At 45.4% G+C, this 19252-nt stretch overlaps 1 protein-coding gene across 7 annotated transcripts; it reads left to right on the plus strand.

Moving 5' to 3' along the window:
* The first annotated feature begins 343 nt into the window (after positions 1-343).
* LOC114589132 (G-protein coupled receptor 83-like) lies at positions 344-16447 on the plus strand. 7 transcript variants are annotated; one of them, XR_003704593.2, is made up of 8 exons: positions 375-479; positions 838-1169; positions 5880-6005; positions 7179-7312; positions 10366-10898; positions 12629-12717; positions 14219-14296; positions 15364-16447. XR_003704593.2 is itself a non-coding variant. In XM_077922207.1 (7 exons), exons 2-7 carry the CDS (start codon positions 1008-1010, stop codon positions 15395-15397), a joined length of 1089 nt encoding a protein of 362 aa, XP_077778333.1. In that variant the 5' UTR covers positions 344-479; positions 833-1007; the 3' UTR covers positions 15398-16447. The 7 variants fall into 7 exon arrangements, 5 of the variants coding, with proteins under 5 accessions (XP_077778333.1, XP_028571075.2, XP_077778332.1 ...); XR_003704594.2 differs by having other exon boundaries at positions 12632-12717; XM_077922207.1 differs by lacking the exon at positions 12629-12717 and having other exon boundaries at positions 344-479; positions 833-1169; positions 10366-10920.
* The last annotated feature ends 2805 nt before the right edge of the window (positions 16448-19252 follow it).

Genomic DNA, 19252 nt, shown 5'->3' on the forward strand with positions numbered 1-19252 from the left:
CTGGTTGGCCCCTGTGAGAACAGGATGCTGGGCCAGAGGGACTATCCGCCTGATCCACTTGGACTGGGTCTCTCGTGAGGATAAAATGGAAAGAGAACGGCGCCGCCACTTTGAGCTCCTCGGAAGAAAAGGTGGCTATGCGAACGTAAGAATGAAATAAAACAAAGAGGTTGCAGTTTTGACCCCGTATGGGACAGCTGCATTGCAGGGGGTTGGGGCCAGACGATCCTTCCAACTCAACAGGTCTTTATTCCACTTTCTTCTTCGCTCCTCGCGTGGAGCATTCAGCTGGATGAGTCTCTCTCTCTCTCTCTCTCTGGCCGAGCGAGGACTCCTCCTCCTCCTCCTCCTCTTTCAATGCAATCGTCGCCGCCTCGCCTCCAGAAGGGAAATGGGAGGGAGGGAGGGGACAGTGAGCCCCCCCCACCCCACTCCTAGTCCCCATTCCTTGACTGTTGACGGCTTCGTTGCGCGGCCAGGTACAGCAAGACTCTGGGCGCGCGTGGCGGACAGAGGGAGGAGCAGAGAGTGGGGGGGTACTTTTAAGCAGGGGTAACAGCCCATCTCTGACCGGGTGGGGGGAGAGAGAAAGCAGATATAAGGCAGGCAGGCAGAGGCTGTCCAACGTCCCGGCGGCTCCCGCTGCCTCCGTAGCCGCAGCCGGGACGCAGCTGGCAACAGCTGGCTCGCAACTTTCCGGACCCCTCGCAAGAAAGCTTAGATCCGAATCCAATGGGCGCTGCAAGACCCTTGGCTTCTGACCAACTATGAGCCGGCAGCGGCCCTTCTGGCTGCCTCCGCCTCTCTTCCTCTCAAATCCCTTTTTCCGCAGCCAAGATGCCGAGAGCGAAAACAGCAGCGAAGACTTGTTTTCAGACTTCGAGGGCTTCGACAACGAGAGCTCCTTCTCCCTAGACGACTGGGACGTGGACGACCTAGACGGTTTCGACAGCGGTGCGCGCTACGAAGGGGCGTCCCAGAGCAGCAGGGTGAGAGCGCTGCTCATCATGGCCTACTCGGTCATCATCTGCATCTCGCTCTTCGGGAATCTGCTGGTCTGCCACGTGGTGGTGAAGAACAAGAAGATGCACACGGCCACCAGCCTCTTCATCGCCAACCTGGCCGTGGCGGACATCATGATCACCACCCTGAACACGCCCTTCACTTTGGTAAGAAATGGTCACTGGAAGGGAACGCTCCCCTACTCACCCAGCCAGCAAGTTGCAGTGAGCAAGAATAAGTTATGTAGCTCCTGGCTGCAGGCTTAGAATCATAAAGGGCATAGCACAAAAGGAAAAGGGATTGGGAGGGAAGAGGGGGGGAAAACTCCAATCCAGAGGCTAGCTCTGAGTTGCAAAGTTCTTATAAGTATTCAGTCTGGCAGGGAAGGGCAACACCAGCTGCATCTTCTCCAGTGGATGGATGAGACCAGGCTGGTTTCCCCCTCACCATGATGTTGCTCCTTGGGAAGAGTAATTCCTTTTGTAGATCTAAATCTGAACAAGCTAGCAGCAGCTGGGTCATCAGGTCTTAGAATCGCTAGCCCACAGCATTTAGCCTTGTGTTGGCTCCCAAACAGGGCTCAGTCCCAAGACAGGAGACAAAATAACAGGGGCAAGAGTTCCCCTGATGATATGCAGAGTTCCCTCCTCTTTCCAAGTGGCTGCTCCAAACTGCACACAGAATCTCTGTGCTGGTGCCAGCCTCCAGCAAAAAGCTCCACATACCATGTGAAGCATATAAGAGTTAATCAATAATTTTTATCTGTCTGTGCAATTGCTCCAATTTAAGTCTCAAGGTTAAACAAGTTTATCAGAAAGTATTGCAGCACCTTAAAGCTGATGAATGTACTGAACAGGCATAAACTTTTGTTTGTCTTTGCTGTTTTTGCAGGAATAGACTGACGGGGGGGGGGGGGAGGCATACCTCTATCCTAACCAGGAGTCAGTTTCCTTCTTTGAAAGCCTTTGGGGGCTCGCTCATACCCCTCTTTAAGAAACCCTACCCCAATCCCAGAAGCCAAAGGAGAACTGTCTAGTCCAGTGTTTCTCAAACTTGGGTCTCCAGCTGTTTTTGGACCACAACTCCAATCATCCCTAGCTAGCAGGGAATATGGAAATTGTAGTCCAGAAACGGCTGAAGACTCAAGTTTGGGAAACACTGGCTCTAGGGTTATTCAACAAGGAGTGAACAGCAAACTACATTTTAAAAAGAAAATAATAAAATAACAATCCCCCTCAGGACCCTCGCACCTCCCATCTTTCACAACTATGCCACTTTTTTGAGAACTAAGCTCCAGCAGGTTCCTATTAAGTTTATTTACTTACTATATTTATATCCTACCTTTCCTCCAAGGAGCCCAATGTGTAGACGGACGTCTTCCCATTTTATCCTCATAGCAACCCTGTGAGGTAGGTTAGGCTGAGAGACAGTGACTGGTCCCCAAAGTCCTAGCCCAGGTCTCCCAAGTCCTAGCCCAGGACGCTAACAACCTTACCAACACTGGCTGTCTAGTTCTGGCTATGGTTCTCGATTTCTTACAATGTGTGCAGGTTGTTGGTATGTGTGTACTGGATTTCAACTTCCTGCTGTAGTTTTATCTGCTGGCTGGGCACAGTGTGTCTGTCTATAAGAGTGTAGGAACAGCTTGCCTATCTAGTCCAACATCCTGTTCTCACAGTGGCCAATCAGATGCCTCCATGGGAAGCGTACAAGCAGGAGTTGAGCACAAGAGCAAACTCTTCCCTCTTGTGGTTCCCAGCAACTAGTATTCAGAAGCATTGCTGCCTCTGACTGCGGAGGCAGAGCATGGCCACTGATAGTTAGTCGCCATGGGTAGTCCTTCTCCATGAATTTGTCTAATCCTTTTCTAAAGATATCCATGTTGGGGGCCATCACTGCCTCCTGTGGGAGAGAGTTCCACAGTTTCACTATGTGCTGAGTGAATTATCTGCCCTGAATCTGCCAATGTTCAGCTTTGTTGGGTGTCCACGAGTTTTAGCATTATTATGAGAGAGGGAGAAAATCGTTCCTCTCTCCACTTTCTCCATGCCATGTGTAGTTTTATAAACTTCTATCATGTCGCCTCTTCCTCACTTTTTCTCTAAATGAAAAAGTCCCTAACTCTCCATTCTAGTTGCTCTTTTTCTGAACCCTTTTCCAACTCTACAAGATCCTTTTTGAGGTGAGGCGACCAGAACTGAACACAGTACTCTGTGGGGATCATTGGGGACTCTGCTTTCTCCTTCTCTTCATTCAGAGAACTGTTATCTATTCCGGCTCTTTGCTTCCTGTGACTTAACCAATTCCTGACCCACAGGAGGACCTCTCCACACTAGCACAGTGTGCCAGAATGTCTTGGTTTATAGCGCCATCAGGGCAGGACTTTGGGGCAGAAGCCCAGGGTCCTGCTCAGCAGAATGGGGGGGGGGGAGAGAGAGCAGATGCAGTTGGACTGACTTGCCACATGTTTGGTGTGAGTGAAGTTACACACATTTAAAAAGCCACCCACCCATCATATGACCATTAAGTCCTGAGTCTAAAATTACCAAAGTGCATTTCTAGGGTGTGCTTAAGCTTCTGTGTATTTTAAACCTTTTAAACTTCTGCAAATGCTATTATTTTGGAATGCCGTGTATAGTCATGTACAGCCTCCAACTGTGAGAGAGTATGATTTCACAGGGGAATAAGAGGGAAGGTGTACATTTATTATCTATTATTTATTTATTTACATTTGTCTCCCAACTTTCCTCCCAAGGAGCTCAAGGTAGCATAAATGCCGTCATTCCTTTCCATGCTATCTTTGGAACGACCCTGTGAGGTAGGTTAAGCCAAAAGAAAGTGACTGGCTCAAGGTCACATCTAGTGAGGTTCATGGCAGAGTGGGGTTTCGAACCGTGGTCTCCCAGGTCTTAGTGCAGCACTCAAACCGCTACACCAGCACTGGCTGCTTCTGGTAATAAGCATTTGGAGTTTTTGTTCCTGATCCAGCAGAGACTTGCTCTGTTCTCTTCTGGACCACCACCATTTGTGCACAAAGTTAAAACTCCCCCCAGTATTGGGGCAAAGGAGAATGTATACCATTCACGTCTCTAGAAAATGAAGAAACTTCCTGTCCCTTCTCAGTGCAACAAAAATGGTGCTCAGTTCTTTCAATCAGTTTTCAGTAATGATATATTTATTCCACACTTCCTCCAAAGAGCAGAGGGTAACATGCATAAGTCCCCCCCCCTTTTCCCTTTTTAAAATAATCCTCACAACAAACCTGTGAGGTAGGTTAGGTGGGAGAGATTGAAGGACTGTTGCTCCAGGTAAAGCATCTTCCTTGCAAGCAGACGTTCCCAGGTTCCGTCCCCAGCATGGCCAGGTAAGGGGAGGAGAGACTATCTCTGGAAACCTGGAGAGCCACTGCTGGTCTATGTATACAGTACTGAGGCAGATGGACCAATGGTCTGAATTCATCCATAATTTAAAATATATAAAAAATTTAAACCACTACAGAATAAATTAAAACAAATTAAAACTTTCTAATCATCTGGATAGGCTTGTCTAAATAAGAATGTCTTCAGCAGGCACCAAAGAGAGTACAGTGAAGGCACGTGTCTGATATCAACTGCAAATCTAACCCTAAATCACATATTCACCACCACCCACTCTCCTTACTTAAAGTACTTTATCTTGATACTGGGCTTGGGGAGGTGTGCAGATAGATGACTCTTCTCTGACAGCTCCTGAAACAGCTCCTGACCGAACAGAAGAAACTGGTTGCCCCGCCCCCCCAAGTAATGTTAGTTTGGGAAATGTTTTGAAAACACAGTGTACAATCCACTGGGAAAATCTCTTGTACCATCCCAAATGTATTGTGGCCCCATTTCCTCACAGACACTTTTACAATTGGCCTCAGGGCCAGTCCACCCATGAGTCAAAGTGAGGTGACTGCCTCAGGTGGCAGACTCGCCAGGGGCAGCAGATCCCAATGCTGATCTTTATTCCCCTCATGTTCCTGATGTAGATCTTCACTTATCTCTTCTTCCCTGGCAGGAAGCAGGGTGCTGTTTTGTACTTCATTTGAGGTGCCCAGAAGTCTTGGGCTGGCCTTGGTTGGTGTGATGAAAGTCTTCTGCCCTTGTTTACAACAATTCATGCAGTTCAATGGGAATTGTACCCTAAAAGGGAAGCTTTGGTAACTCGTTTTCAAATTTGCATCTGGTGTGTGTGTGTTGATGGGGGGGGGGGGTTGTATGACAGGTTCACCTGTCTGCCAATCTATCTCACTATACAATGCTCTTGTAAGGATACACTGAAGAGGAACTATGAATCTTGTGTTCCTTGGTCTGACAAAATGGCTAGAGGTTGAGGCTAAGACCTGGGTTCAAATCTCCACTCAGCCATGAAGCTTTCACTGGGTAACCTTGGGGGCTAGTCACACTGCCTATCAGCCTAACCTACCACACTGGGTTGCTTTGGAGATTAAATAAGGAGGAGGCCTCTGAAAGCCCCTGGAGCTCACTGGAGGAAAAGGTGGGATATAAATGCAATAAAACAAACATACAAACAAACAAACAAACAAACAAACAAACAAGTAAACAACTAGGAGTGCTTCCACATGGGTGTCTACTGTGGGATGTGTCCTCAGAGATGCAAATATTTTGTGCACCCACATGGTATCTCTATTACCCCCCTCCAAAAAAATAATAATAATCCAGGTTTGCCCTTTCTAGTAAGATTCTGATAATGTGAAAAAACATTTTGACAGCAACCCATTTACAATATCTGAATGATCTGTTATGATATTAAGCTCCTGTTTGGGGGAGGGGGGGAACCCCTTCACTTTAATCCACATTTGGGATGATTTACAAATTGCCTGCTATACTTTCTAGGTCCGATTTGTTAGCAGAACCTGGGTTTTTGGAAAGCAGATGTGCCACGTGAGCCGGTTCGTTCAATATTGCTCTGTCCATGTGTCTGTGCTGACTCTGACAGCTATTGCTCTGGACCGCCATCAGGTAGAGTATCGTTTTTTTAAATCCCAATACTTTACAAAGAGAATACGAAATCTGCACCAAGAGAATGCAGATTCCACAATCAGAATTAATAATGCACTTTAAAAGCTGGGAGAAACAGAATGGCCTGCTAATGGCAGGTAAGAGGGAACACTGAACGTTGCTTGGGCAGCTGGGTGGGACACTGAAACAGTCTATGTCAGCCTGTGCTGGCATTCCAAGACAAGTGTATAAAGGCATTTTCACATATCAACTGACAGCCAGTTTTTCTGGTGTTTCCCGAGAATGTCTTTCAAACATAACACTGGAATGGGCTGGTGTTGTTTTTTAAATGGGCCTCAGATTTGACCAATAATGGCCACCAACCTTGATTGCTTAAAAAAAGGATTAGACAAATTCATGGAATAACTACTGGCTATAATGGCTATGCCCTGGCTCCACCGTCAGAGGCAGCAACGCTTCTGAATACTACTTGATAGAGCTGGAACAGAGAGCTGCTCCTGTGCTCAAATCCTGCTTGTGGGTTTCCCACAGGTATCTGGGTGGCCAGTAAGATAACTGGATGCTGGAACAGATGAGCCACGGCCCTGATCTAGCAGGCTCTTCATTTGTCCTTATGTTCATGAAATAATATACTAAGCAAATTCAAAGTGGGAGCAAGTAAACATCACCCACGCTCTGAAAGGGAAAAGCACTTGTGCCCAAATCTGCAATAACCCTGCCACTGCCAACCTCAGTTGCAGAGACCATTTTCAGCAGCTTGCAAGACCTTTTGCAAAAACAAACAAAGCCTCTTTTCGCCTCTGTTTTGACTCGGCCCACTTTATTACATGAGATTGAGTCCTATTGATCTCCATAAGACATAGGAATATGTTTGTGAGTCAAGGCCTGTACAGTGGTACCTCGGGTTGAGTACTTAATTCGTTCCAGAGGTCCATTCTTAACCTGAAACTGTTCTTAACCTGAAGCACCACTTTAGCTAATGGGGCCTCCTGCTGCCACCGTGCCACCAGAGCACAATTTCTGTTCTCATCCTGAAGCAAAGTTCTTAACCTGAAGCACTATTTCTGGGTTAGCGGAGTCTGTAACCTGAAGCGTATGTAACCTGAAGCGTATGTAACCCAAGGTACCACTGTATGAGAATTTACAACCTTATTTATTCTGTGACTTCCTTAGGTCATCGTGCATCCACTGAGGCCTCGAATGTCCATCATGAAAGGAAGGATCTGCATTGCTGTCATCTGGTTAATGGCAAGCTGTTTCTCCCTGCCCCATGCCATCTACCAGAAGCTGATGTGGCTTTCTATGGGGTAAGAGGAATAAACAAGACACATCATTAAAAGGGGCACCCGCTGCATTATTTGTCGCTGCAAATATTACAAATGATGCCTGAAGAATCATAGAATCATAGAACCATAAGGGCCATCGAGTCCAACCCCCTGCCAAGCAGGAAACACCATCAGAGCACTCCTGACATATGCTTGTCAAGCCTCTGCTTAAAGACCTCCAAAGAAGGAGACTCCACCACACTCCTTGGCAGCAAATTCCACTGTCGAACAGCTCTTACTGTCAGGAAGATCTTCCTAATGTTTAGGTGGAATCTTCTTTCTTGTAGTTTGCATCCATTGCTCCGTGTCCGCTTCTCTGGAGCAGCAGAAAACAACCTTTCTCCCTCCTCTATATGACATCCTTTTATATATTTGAACATGGCTATCATATCACCCCTTAACCTCCTCTTCTCCAGGCTAAACATGCCCAGCTCCCTTAGCCGTTCCTCATAAGGCATCATTTCCAGGCCTCTGACCATTTTGGTTGCCCTCCTCTGGACACATTCCAGTTTGTCAGTGTCCTTCTTGAACTGTGGTGCCCAGAACTGGACACAGTACTCCAGGTGAGGTCTGACCAGAGCAGAATACAGTGGCACTATTACGTCCCTTGATCTAGATGCTATACTCCTATTGATGCAGCCCAGAATTGCATTGGCTTTTTTAGCTGCCGCGTCACACTGTTGGCTCATGTCAAGTTTGTGGTCAACCAAGACTCCTAGATCCTTTTCACATGTACTGCTCTCAAGCCAGGTGTCCCCCATCTTGTATTTGTGCCTCTCATTTTTTTTGCCCAAGTGCAATACTTTACATTTCTCCCTGTTAAAGTTCATCTTGTTTGTTTTGGCCCAGTTCTCTAATCTGTCAAGGTCGTTTTGAAGTGTGATCCTGTCCTCTGGGGTGTTAGCCACCCCTCCCAGTTTGGTGTCATCTGCAAATTTGATCAGGATGCCCTTGAGTCCATCATCCAAGTTGTTGATAAAGATGTTGAATAAGACCGGGCCCAAGACAGAACCCTGTGGCACCCCACTAGTCACTCTTCTCCAGGATGAAGAGGAACCATTGATGAGCACCCTTTGGGTTCGGTCAGTCAGCCAGTTACAAATCCACTGAGTGGTAGCATAGTCAAGACCGCATTTTACCAGCTTCTTTACAAGAATATCATGGGGCACCTTGTCGAATGCCTTGCTGAAATCAAGGTAGGCTACATCCACTGCGTTCCCTTCATCTACCAGGCTTGTAATTCTGTCAAAAAACGAGATCAGGTTAGTCTGACATGACTTATTTTTCAGAAATCCATGCTGACTATTGGTGATCACAGCATTCCTTTCTAGGTGCTCACAGACTGTTTGCTTAATGATCTGCTCCAGAATCTTCCCTGGTATTGATGTCAGACTGACTGGACGATAATTATTTGGGTCCTCTCTTTTCCCCTTTTTGAAAATAGGGACAACATTTGCCCTCCTCCAGTCTGCCGGGACTTCGCCTGTTCTCCAGGAATTCTCAAAGATGACTGCCAGTGGTTCTGAGATCACATTTGCCAGTTCTTTTAATACTCTTGGATGCAGTTCATCTGGCCCTGGAGACTTGAATACATCTAAACTAGCCAAGTATTCTTGTATTATCTCCTTAGTTAATCGGGGCTGTGTTTCCTCTGCTGAATCATTTGTTCCAAATTCTTCAGGTCGGGCATTGTTTTCTTTATCGGAGAAGACTGAGGCAAAGAAGGCATTGAGGAGTTCAGCCCTTTCTGTGTCCCCTGTTTGCATTTCAAGAGATGGGAAGGTACTGCAGAGGAAATTTATTTGAAGGGTTCGGCTCTGACAATGCTGCTGCTATCTTTTAGCTGCTTCTTTAGGTGTCCATGCTCTACTTGAGAAACATTCAAACCATACCTTTAAAGCACCATGATACCACTTAAACAGCCATGGCTTTCCCTAAAGATTTATGGGACTTGGAGTTTGTTTAAGGGTGCGGAGAGTTGTGATGAGGCCTCTGTTCCCCTCACAGAATTGCAGTTCTCAGAGTGGTTTAACAGCCGATCCTTCTTCACAGGGAACTCTGGTACTGTAGCTCTGTGAAGGGAATAGAGGATTTCCTAACAATACTCAGGGCCCTAAAACAAAACAAAACAAAACAAAACAAAATTACACCTCCCGGGATTCTCTGGGGGAAGCCATGACTGTTTTAAATGTTGTGTTGTGAAGGTGGCCTTGGTGTTCCCCAGAACCGCTTCCCTCCCTCCATACAAAGGCTGATAGACCTTTAAAAAAACCCCTTCTGAGTTGCTTCCAAAGTTCCCCACTCCCCCTTAGCTTAGAAAGAGACCACACATTTGGTAAGTTAAAAATGGCTTCCTTACAAATTCTTCAAAATGCCATATTCCACCAGCAGCAAGAGAAGACCAGCAGTACAACTTACTTCAAAATTGGCAAATATTTCTCAGTAACTATTTGTATAAAACACAAAAGTGGCTTGCTTAAGCAACACAATCTAGGCTTGGAACATCCAGATTAGACCACCTTACTGGTAGGGTTCTCATAGTGGAAGAGAAGAGAACAGAGAGTTTGGTAACCCTTCCTCCCAAGGTGAGGAGATGTGACCGAGTAAAGCCTGGCAGCACAGCTTACTTTATGGTCTTAACCCCTTCATGCATTAATTAGGGTTAAGCATTGTGGTTATATGATGCTAGATTTATCACAGTCCATCCCCGTCCCCCCGCAACTCCAACAGGTTTCGGATGAGAGGGCTGTGCTGTCTGTCTAGCCCAACTTACCCCATGCAAGATGGAAACCTGTTTCTCACCTTTTGCCTGAAACCTCATAATACCTCTGTTAACAAACTGCGTTCCCAGAATTCTCTGGGGGGAAGCCATGAATGGTTGTAGTAGTATCATAGCACTTAAAATGGATGTTGTAAACATGGGCCTAGCTTGCCTAGTCTACACCAGTCTGGTGGCCTCCTGATGATTTTGGCTACAACTCCCATCAGTATTGTCTACTCTTCACGGAGGAATTTGTTCTTCTTCTGTATTTCAGAAACAGAACGATTCGTGTGGTCTGCCTCCCAAGCTTCCCCCCTCCAAAAGATCTTTATTGGAAGTACCTGGATTTGACCACCTTCTTTCTCCTGTATCTCCTGCCCCTGTCGGTAATCTCCATCGCTTACACAGTGGTTGCCAAGAAAATCTGGATGCGGAACGCCATTGGTGATGTGACCATGGAGCAGTACTATGCCCACCAGAGGAAGAAGAAGATGACTCTGAAGATGCTGATGGTGGTCGTGCTGGTCTTCGCTGTCTGCTGGTTCCCGTTAAATTGCTACTTAGTCCTCATGTCTAGCAAGGCCATCCAGAGCAACAACATCCTTTACTTCGCTTTCCATTGGTTCGCCATGAGCAGCACCTGCTACAACCCTTTCATCTACTGCTGGCTGAATGAGAACTTCCGCTCGGAGTTCAAGTCCCTGCTGCGTATGTGCTGGAGGAAGAGGGCCACTGGAAATCACACCCTGCAGTTAATAATGGCCCCTTTCAGGCACACCTGCAGTGAGAATTGCCCCTGCAAGCAAGGTACCATTTCAGCAAACAAGAGGTGCATCCCACAGGAATTTGGTATGGACAGAGATATCCAATGTCCAGCCAATAATAATGGGTAGATGCATCTCTGGATCAGCCTGGTGCCCCCCACATATTTTGGGCTACAACTCCTATCAGTGTGTTGCCTGAGGCTGAAGGGAGCTGTGTTGCAAAACTACTGTGGGGGAACCAGGCTGATGAAGGCTGCTCTGGAAGAATGAATGGGTTCAGAGGGCTCCCACAGCATTGTGTATGGAGCTAGCCAGCCAGTGCAACTCTGGGATATCAGCAGCTCCATACACAGATGCATGGACTGTTCAGGCATTTGAGAAACAGAGGCATTATTGTTTTTTGGCCTGAACTTAGTCAATGCACTCTTGCACAAATCAGTCACAGCTTTAGGGTGCATCTCTCCAGGAAAGATGTGGTGATTTTGGTAGAAGGCAGGCATCGCCAAACTTGGCCCTCCAGATGTTTTGGGACTACAATTCCCATCACCCCTGACCACTGGTCCTGTTAGCTAGGGATGGTGGGAGTTGTAGTCCCAAAACACCTGGAGGGCCAAGTTTGGCCATGCCTGGTAGAAGGGATCATTCTCACAAAGCTCTTCTGACTGTGGCACAGAAGCCACCATTAGGACTGAGACTTCATTTTCAATCACAGGTTAGAAGGTCCCAGTCAGTAAATTGATGCAGGATGTATTTCCTTAGTGCCTAGCTTGCAGGCCCAGCTACAGATGTTTTGCCACCTTAGGCAAAACAGAAAATGAAGTGCCTGGAGGTGGCATGGGGGAAGCCCCTGTACAGTGAAGGCGGAGGGGAGAAAAAATGAGGCCAGAGAACAACAGGCAATGGAGGTGGGTGGATAGTGGTGATGAGGATAACAAGTGCAGGAGGCTGCAAGCACTGTGCTCCTCAGGGCCCAGATCTGCCGCCCCCTCCCAGAGGCCCCCAGCGTGCCACCTGAGGCAACTGCCTCACCACGCCTCGTGGTGCCTCAGTTGCCACCTGACACCAGTGCATGTTTTGAAAGTATTTCCTGGGCTATTATTTGCGCACAGGAATGCATGCACACAAAAAGCAGCACTGGTGCGTTTTGGACCAAAGAAGGATAGTTTCACCCCTCCTGAAAAGCAAAAAGCTCTGGTTTGGATCCAGCTTACATCTTGGTCATCAGGAGGAGAGAGATTGTGAGAGTTGAAGGCATACACACCAACATTTTTGTCCCCAAAACAGGGAAGTCAGGAGAGGCACACCTTCTGGTCCAGTGCTCTGGGGATCATCAGCAGGATCATGCCAGAGCATCTTCTGGTCCAGCACTCTGGCATGAACCTGCTGACTCACACCAGAGTGTCTTTAGGTTTGGCGCTCTGGTGTGAGTACTTGCATCAGAGTGTTGGGCCAAAAAAGGGGGACATTCTGGGATCCAAACAGAAGCCAGAATTGACTTCTGTGATCTGGGAAGTCCTGCTTAAAGTGGGACACTTGTGGGTATGTGAAGGTCCTACATGCATCTTTTCCTCTTAAACATTAGGACCTTCAGCAGACCCTCCCTTGTTGAGGCCTGGGAACATGTTCTTTCTATACTTTGGAGATGGAACAGTTTTCCTCTGGAGAGGAAATCCAGTTTTGCATTGTCAAATTTTGTCAAGTTATCAAATTTTGGCCTGTGCTTAAATGATAGGATGCTAAACAGATCTTTGGTGAACAGGCAACTTATTTCAGTAGGAACCAAGAGGGTGAATTTGACTGATGGTCGACGTTATGATGGAATGCCCATAATTCAGGATAAACCTGGTCTTCGAACCAACAAGGTGTGTGTTCAGTAATCTAGGCTGCATGGAGGCATCTTCACAGTGCTGTGGGAGAGATTGGTTGTTTGTATCTGGAAGGGGTGCAGGGAGACTGAATCTATCACCTCATCCTTTTCCCTTAACAGCTGGTAAGTGTGATTTCTGATTCTGGAAGAAGCCTCTATTTCTTAATGGATAGGGGAGAAGAAACCATGGATGCCACCCCTGTTTACATGCATGGTTCTTCATCAAGCCTGAGATTCACAGGAGTTGCCAGCAGGATATTCTGTGCCTGCTACACTGTAGATAGTTTGGACCATCCAACTAGCTCATGAAACGGGGTACATGTCATATACAAGTTTGTGCCCTGTTTTGTGTGCCTACCGGAAGGCCCCAAAATAAACCAGTCACTACAAGTGTATGATAAACAACAAAAATGTGAGCATTTGGAACTTTCCCCATAATTGCATTTCCATGCTTGAAAGTGCTTAACCTGTTGAATTGCTGCCTGCCACACAGCTGTTAAAGGTACAAGAACCCTGCTTTCTCCCAGTGCCAACCCTAAACCATGCACTGTACATACATCAAAGTAAGTCCCATTGATCACGGAGACTTACTGCTGAGTAGACATGTTTACCATTCTATTGTTTGTTAACTATATAGTGATTTTTTAAGAGTGACTGGACTTCAGCTCCTGCACAGCAGGAGATAAGCCTATGCCCTTTTTCTGGACAAAGTTTTCACATTTTGCTTTTGCCATTTCAGGGAAGAGGGGTTCTTTGACCTTCGCTTGCACTCAGTGTGTAATTGTATTTGCAGGAAATATCTTCTGGGGTGTACTGTATCGGAATCCACTGCAGAAAAGATGCATCCTGTTTTTCTAGGGAAAAAGAAGGGCAGAGAAGAGAGAGAGAGCAAAGGACTGGGGAAAGAAATGAGACCAGGGCAGGAAAAGTGGATGAAAGCGGAGAGCAAAAGAGCAGCTCTTTAGGTGCCCAAACAACTCACTCATCAGTCACAACTCTTGACTTTACTCATCAGCTAAAAACAATACCAGGCAGGCTCACTTCACAGAAATTGTTTAGAAGGGCACCTAAACATTTTGCTTTATAACTTTCATTCTAGTAGACTAGAGACTTGCTTTGAAAAAGAAAAAGAAAAATGGAAGCCCCAGGGGCTGTGTATTTGGTACACTAGTGTGCCCTATACCCACCTCTAGGTGGTGCTGCTTCTGCACATATGCGCACATATGCTCCCTTGCTGGATGAAGACACAAGTTTGTGGATAGATTAATGGTTTTCTGTTAACCCTTGCAGAAAGTTAGACCTTACACTGTGGCTCATCACTTTTGCTAACTGTCATCCTTTCCTAAAGAAGATTAAAGTAGTTTCAGAGAAAGAAATCTTATTTGCTTCCCCCCACCCTGCTTTTTTTACTTCCATCTGTCTGGTTTGCAGGAACGAGAATGGCTGTTGTTTTATGCTTATATATTTGTTTGAAGCATTTTTACCTTACTCTTCAGGAAAAAGAAGACCCCTCAGGATAGTTTGCAAAGATCAGTAATAAGACAACTCCTGCCCTCAGGCTTGCAGCCTAAAAGGTACAGCATAAAAGGAAAAGCGGTTGGGGAAGAGGAAGAGGAAGGGGGGGCAACACTTGGGGTACTAGTTCTAAAATACCTTTTTTTAAAAAAAAAGTCTAGCTGGGATGGAGACAGTTCAGGGAGAGAAGGAGAGGGTCCTTCAGCTGAGCTGGTGAAGTGGCTCTGCCCTCTGCTTCAACCTGATGAAATGGTTGCTGGTGGTGGCCCCAACTGCCTCATGTTGTTTTAAATAGTTTTGAATGTTGTATTGTTATGCTGCAACCTGCCCTAGGACCATAGGGTGAAGGGCAGGTAATCAATTAATGATGATGATGATGTTCAAATCGTGTTCAGTACAGGGAGGCCTGTTGCAAGCTCTAGGATTTGCAGTCAATTCAAGTGGTTTACTGACAAAAGACAAAAGAACTGACAAAATTTTGAAATCACAGTAGCATGCAAAACATACTTTAAATATTATATGTGCAATATATATATCTATAAAGAGTTAGTACCGAGATTTTAAAGAGTCACTTATAGAATGAACATTTTTGTGAAAGGAACACAAAATACAATAAGATTTGAACATTAGGGGGGAAATCCAGTATTTCAGAGCCAGCCAGTGCAAGGCATTGCAAAAGATCACAGAATTCTGGGCACTGTAAAATTCACTTCATAAATATCTCAGGTAGAAATTTGCAGTTGAAATTTGCTACTTTTTCAAATTAATGAGTCAAATTAGCAACACTAATCTGGCATTTTAAATGTATGAAAATGAGTAACTGTTCAATCAAAACATGATTCATTATCACCCATGAAGCAGAAATTGATTGCTATAAGACCATGATATTCCCCAGTATGCGCCAGATATTCTTTCTGTTCCAAAAAAACCCCAAAGTAATTCCAGTTAGTATGAAATAATATAATTTGGTGAGTCCCATCTTACCATGTGCACAAGTTTAATCATATCCAGGGTATTTATTCTCAGAGATCTATTAGCAGAATTAGTAAAATACAAACTAATCTGGAAAACAAATTCATAAAGATGTAACTCTTTATCAGGTGCATAATTTTCTTTATTTCTTTAGGTGCTGGAATGGAAACCACAGATATGTCGATTGATCTCACCACCACTTCTGTAGTGCTGCAACACTGGCCACCACACTCCAAAAAATTAAGAACCCAATCTTCTTTTTTCAAAACACAGCTGTCTCCTACCATCAGGTGTCTTTTACCAGCATTGAAACACACAAGTGCTCATTAGATGAGCAGAGGGCTGATGCCACAGACCTAGCGGAGGATCTACACTTGTCGTTTACAACTTTAAAAAGTATTATTGAAACGTAATTCCACCAGAGGGTGCTGCATAGCAGCAAGCCACCAGCAAAGAAAAACTGCCATTAAATGTTATAGAATGTTATTTTTTAATAACGTTTAAATGATCAATGTAGATCCAGCACTAGAACTCCACCCCAGCTGATGCTCTTGTCTAAAAGATCTTAGACCAGTGGTTCCCTGAGGGTGGTAGGATTACCTAGGGGGTGCCAAGAGGCAAGGGAACAGCACACAGTCAGTGTAGGTAGGTCACTCTGAGCGCATTGATTGCTTCTTTACGATTGACCAGGCTGGAGTCTAGAGTGAAACACCACCCTTGCTTTTAACTTAAAGCTCTACTGCTCTTGTCGCTTTCAAAGCTATTTTGTTTGGTCACTTTTGTATGTACGATTTTTAGCTGCTACAAGATAGCCAATTATTGGTAATAGTTATTTATTTTCTTATAAATTAGTTACCGTGCATGTGTGCAAGGTGAAGGTTTGTGTGTGTTTGGTAAAGAGTTATATATAAACATTTTATGCTATAGGTTTACTTCGTCATGCTTTTGTTGGTAATAATGCATAGAAATATTTCTCATGAAATATTCATTGCTGCATATTCTTGTTTTAGGCTCAAGAATAGATCAGAGCATATATTTGTGTTGTGTCACAAACTCATGATTGTAAGCCCATCCATCATATTAAGAATTTACTGAAGTTGTGAAGTAATTATTAAATGTTGTATCTAAGACTCTTGCTAAATGACAATCATGGCCCTGAAAAGCTGTTATCACTGGATCAAGTTAATCAATATTGTGAAATTGTTTTTAATTGGATCGTGAATAAATGTGCAATTGAATTTTTTGGTGTCATTATCTTCCTTAGTGTGTTGTGCAATCCACAAAACTTTAGATGTTATTTTGATGTCATTGAGTTCCCTTTGTAAAGAGTTGGTCCCCAGGTCAGCAGCATCCCAGATTCTGACCTTGAGATTTTAGGGTCCAAACCTGAAACCAGTCCAGACACTCTCCACTCCTGTCTCTTAGCATTCCAGTCTCCCTCAGTCAATTTTTGTACTTGTTGTCTTTGACTCACTCGAGAAGAACAAAAGGCCAACCAGAAGTTGCTGAAGGTGGTAGAGACAGCAGGGTTCGGCTCCTGTTGCTGCTCTTCACGTGCTCTGCTTACTTCTGCAGCCCTAGCCCTTGCACCAGGTACACATGCACACTCACAACCCTCTCCTCCTCTTGAGCCCAGCCCAGTTCTTTTTCTTCTTCTGTGTTCCCTCCCATCACTGAGCCTTGGAAGTGGAGGTTTACTGAGAGAGAGTGAGGGCAGTATCCCTTTCTCACAATAACTGCTATAATTTGTAGACAGCTCCTGCCAAACTGAAGCTCACAAGCTGTCCACAGAGTCTTGTAATTAATAAATAAAAATCCAGGAGTTCTCACTCACAGGGTGGGTCTGGCAACCTGAGCTGCACCAAGTAGAACCTGGAACCTCCCCTGCCATTTCTTTGAGGAATAATCTTAATGCAATATGTATTTATTTGGGAGCAGGGAAAGCTGATGGTTCATATTTACCTGCTGAAGCCCAAGACCTCCTGGGAATGGGGTTCTGACTGGCTAGTCCTTCTTGGGACGTGGGTGGCGCTGTGGTCTAAACCACCTAGCCTCTTGGGCTTCCTGATCAGAAGGTCGGTGGTTTGAATCCACACGATGAAGTGAGCTCCCGTCACTCTGTCCCAGCTCCTGCCAACCTAGCAGCTCGAAAGCATGCCAGTGCAAGTACATAAATAGATACCACTGTGGGGGGGAAGTAAACAGCATTTTTGTGCGCTCTGGCACAGAAGCGGTTTAGCCCTGCTGGCCACAAGACCTGGAAAGCTGTCTATGGACAAAACGCTGGCTCCCTTGGCCTGAAAGCGAGATGAGTGCCACAACCCCATAGTCACCTTTGACTGGACTTAACCCTCCAGTGCTCCTTTACCTTTTTACCTTTTCCTGGCCCCTCAGATATTGTCTACCACCCCAGCCATTCTGGTTGGGGCTTAATGGAGTTGTACCCAAGCTTTTCTCATGGAGGCAGCAACTTGTTCTTGGGACTGATTGCCTCTAAGAATAAGAGAAATGCACTGCTAAGGAAGACACTCTCTAAATAAGAAGGGTGATCATGTAAGGTGATTCCATTATTAAGGCATCTCATCCTCCTTCCTTCCCCCATTTGCCAGGCACATGAAATCATTGTCCTTTTGTCGGGTCCTTAAAGCGTTGCATTAAAAGAGAGTGCCTTTGGAAAGTTTTCCTCAAGAGGCTTTTGAAAAGCTTTTTTGAAGAAGCTACACTTTTAGTCCTTGAGTAAACGACACTAGGGATAGGTATATGCTGTACTTATTTTCTGCACAGAATAATAGAGCATTGTGAGTGAGACCTGTAACGAAACGTTGCAGTGCGTTTAAGTTTATTGTGCCACCTTGATCATGGTTTTGACTATAGAAAGGCGGCATAAGTCCAGCATAAGTACAATAAAATAATGTATGCATGTGTGTGCTTACTGTTACAGGAAGCCAGCCCTGCTCCGCCAACATCACAATATGCCACAATCCTCTCTACCACTGCCAGTTTTCTGGTATTCTATGGACTCTTAATTCACACTGGCTGTTTTAGCATTGCCACTGCTGCTTAGGAATATTATTTTCTTTCTCTCCCTCTCTCTGCTGTACTTCTGCAAACTTTAGAGCTCCTCCGGGCCTGCTGAGACCTCCCTCTTGTGTGTTGGTCATGCTGTCAGAGGTGTAGCTAGGGCTGCACATCAGAGATGAATACAGGACCCTGCAGTCCAGGAAAACCTCAGATTTGAACGTTGTAAGTGTGATCAGAAGGTCCCAAACTACAAGAGAGATGGGTCTAATGACACCTACAAGGAAAGTACTGACAGGATAATAAAATCATTTATTTCAATTACAGTGCTACCTCAGGTTACAGACGCTTCAGGTTACAGATTCCGCTAACCCAGAAATAGTACCTTGGGTTAAGAACTTTGCTTCAGGATGAGAACAGAAATTGAGCGACAGCGGGAGGCCCCATTAGCTAAAGTGGCACCTCAGGTTAAGAACAGTTTCATGTTAAGAACGGACCAATGGAACAAATTAAGTTCTTAACCTGAGGTACCACTGTATGTATTAAATGATAAAAACATGATCTGCACTTGAATTAAGGGGTGGAACATTCATACACGTGGCATAAGAGTCTTAAAGGTCATTGAAAGTTTAATGACAGGGAGGGGCTGTAGCTCTATGGCAGAGCATCTAAAACGTCTGCTTTGCATGCAGAAGGTCCCAGGTTCAGTCCCAAATGGTAGAGCTGGGAATGTCCCCTGCCTGAGAGAACTTCTGGCAGTCAGTGTCACTGAGCTGGATGGATCAACAGTCTGGTTCCATGTTATTTATTTATTTATTTGGAGCATTTGTACCCGAAGAAGCTTACCTATAATCCAAACAGGACATTCTCTGCCCACAGGCTTGCAACCTTTAAAAGGCTTGACACACAAAGAAAAGGGAGCAGGGAGGGAAGGGGGGGTGGAAAACCAATCCTTAAACAGTTGTGTTTATATACTGACCAGCTGGCCCAGTTTAGGGGCAGGGGGTGCCTGGTGGAGCTGGGCT

The sequence above is a fragment of the Podarcis muralis genome, chromosome Z, assembly GCF_964188315.1.
Source record: "Podarcis muralis chromosome Z, rPodMur119.hap1.1, whole genome shotgun sequence".
NCBI classification, from domain to species: domain Eukaryota; kingdom Metazoa; phylum Chordata; class Lepidosauria; order Squamata; family Lacertidae; genus Podarcis; species Podarcis muralis.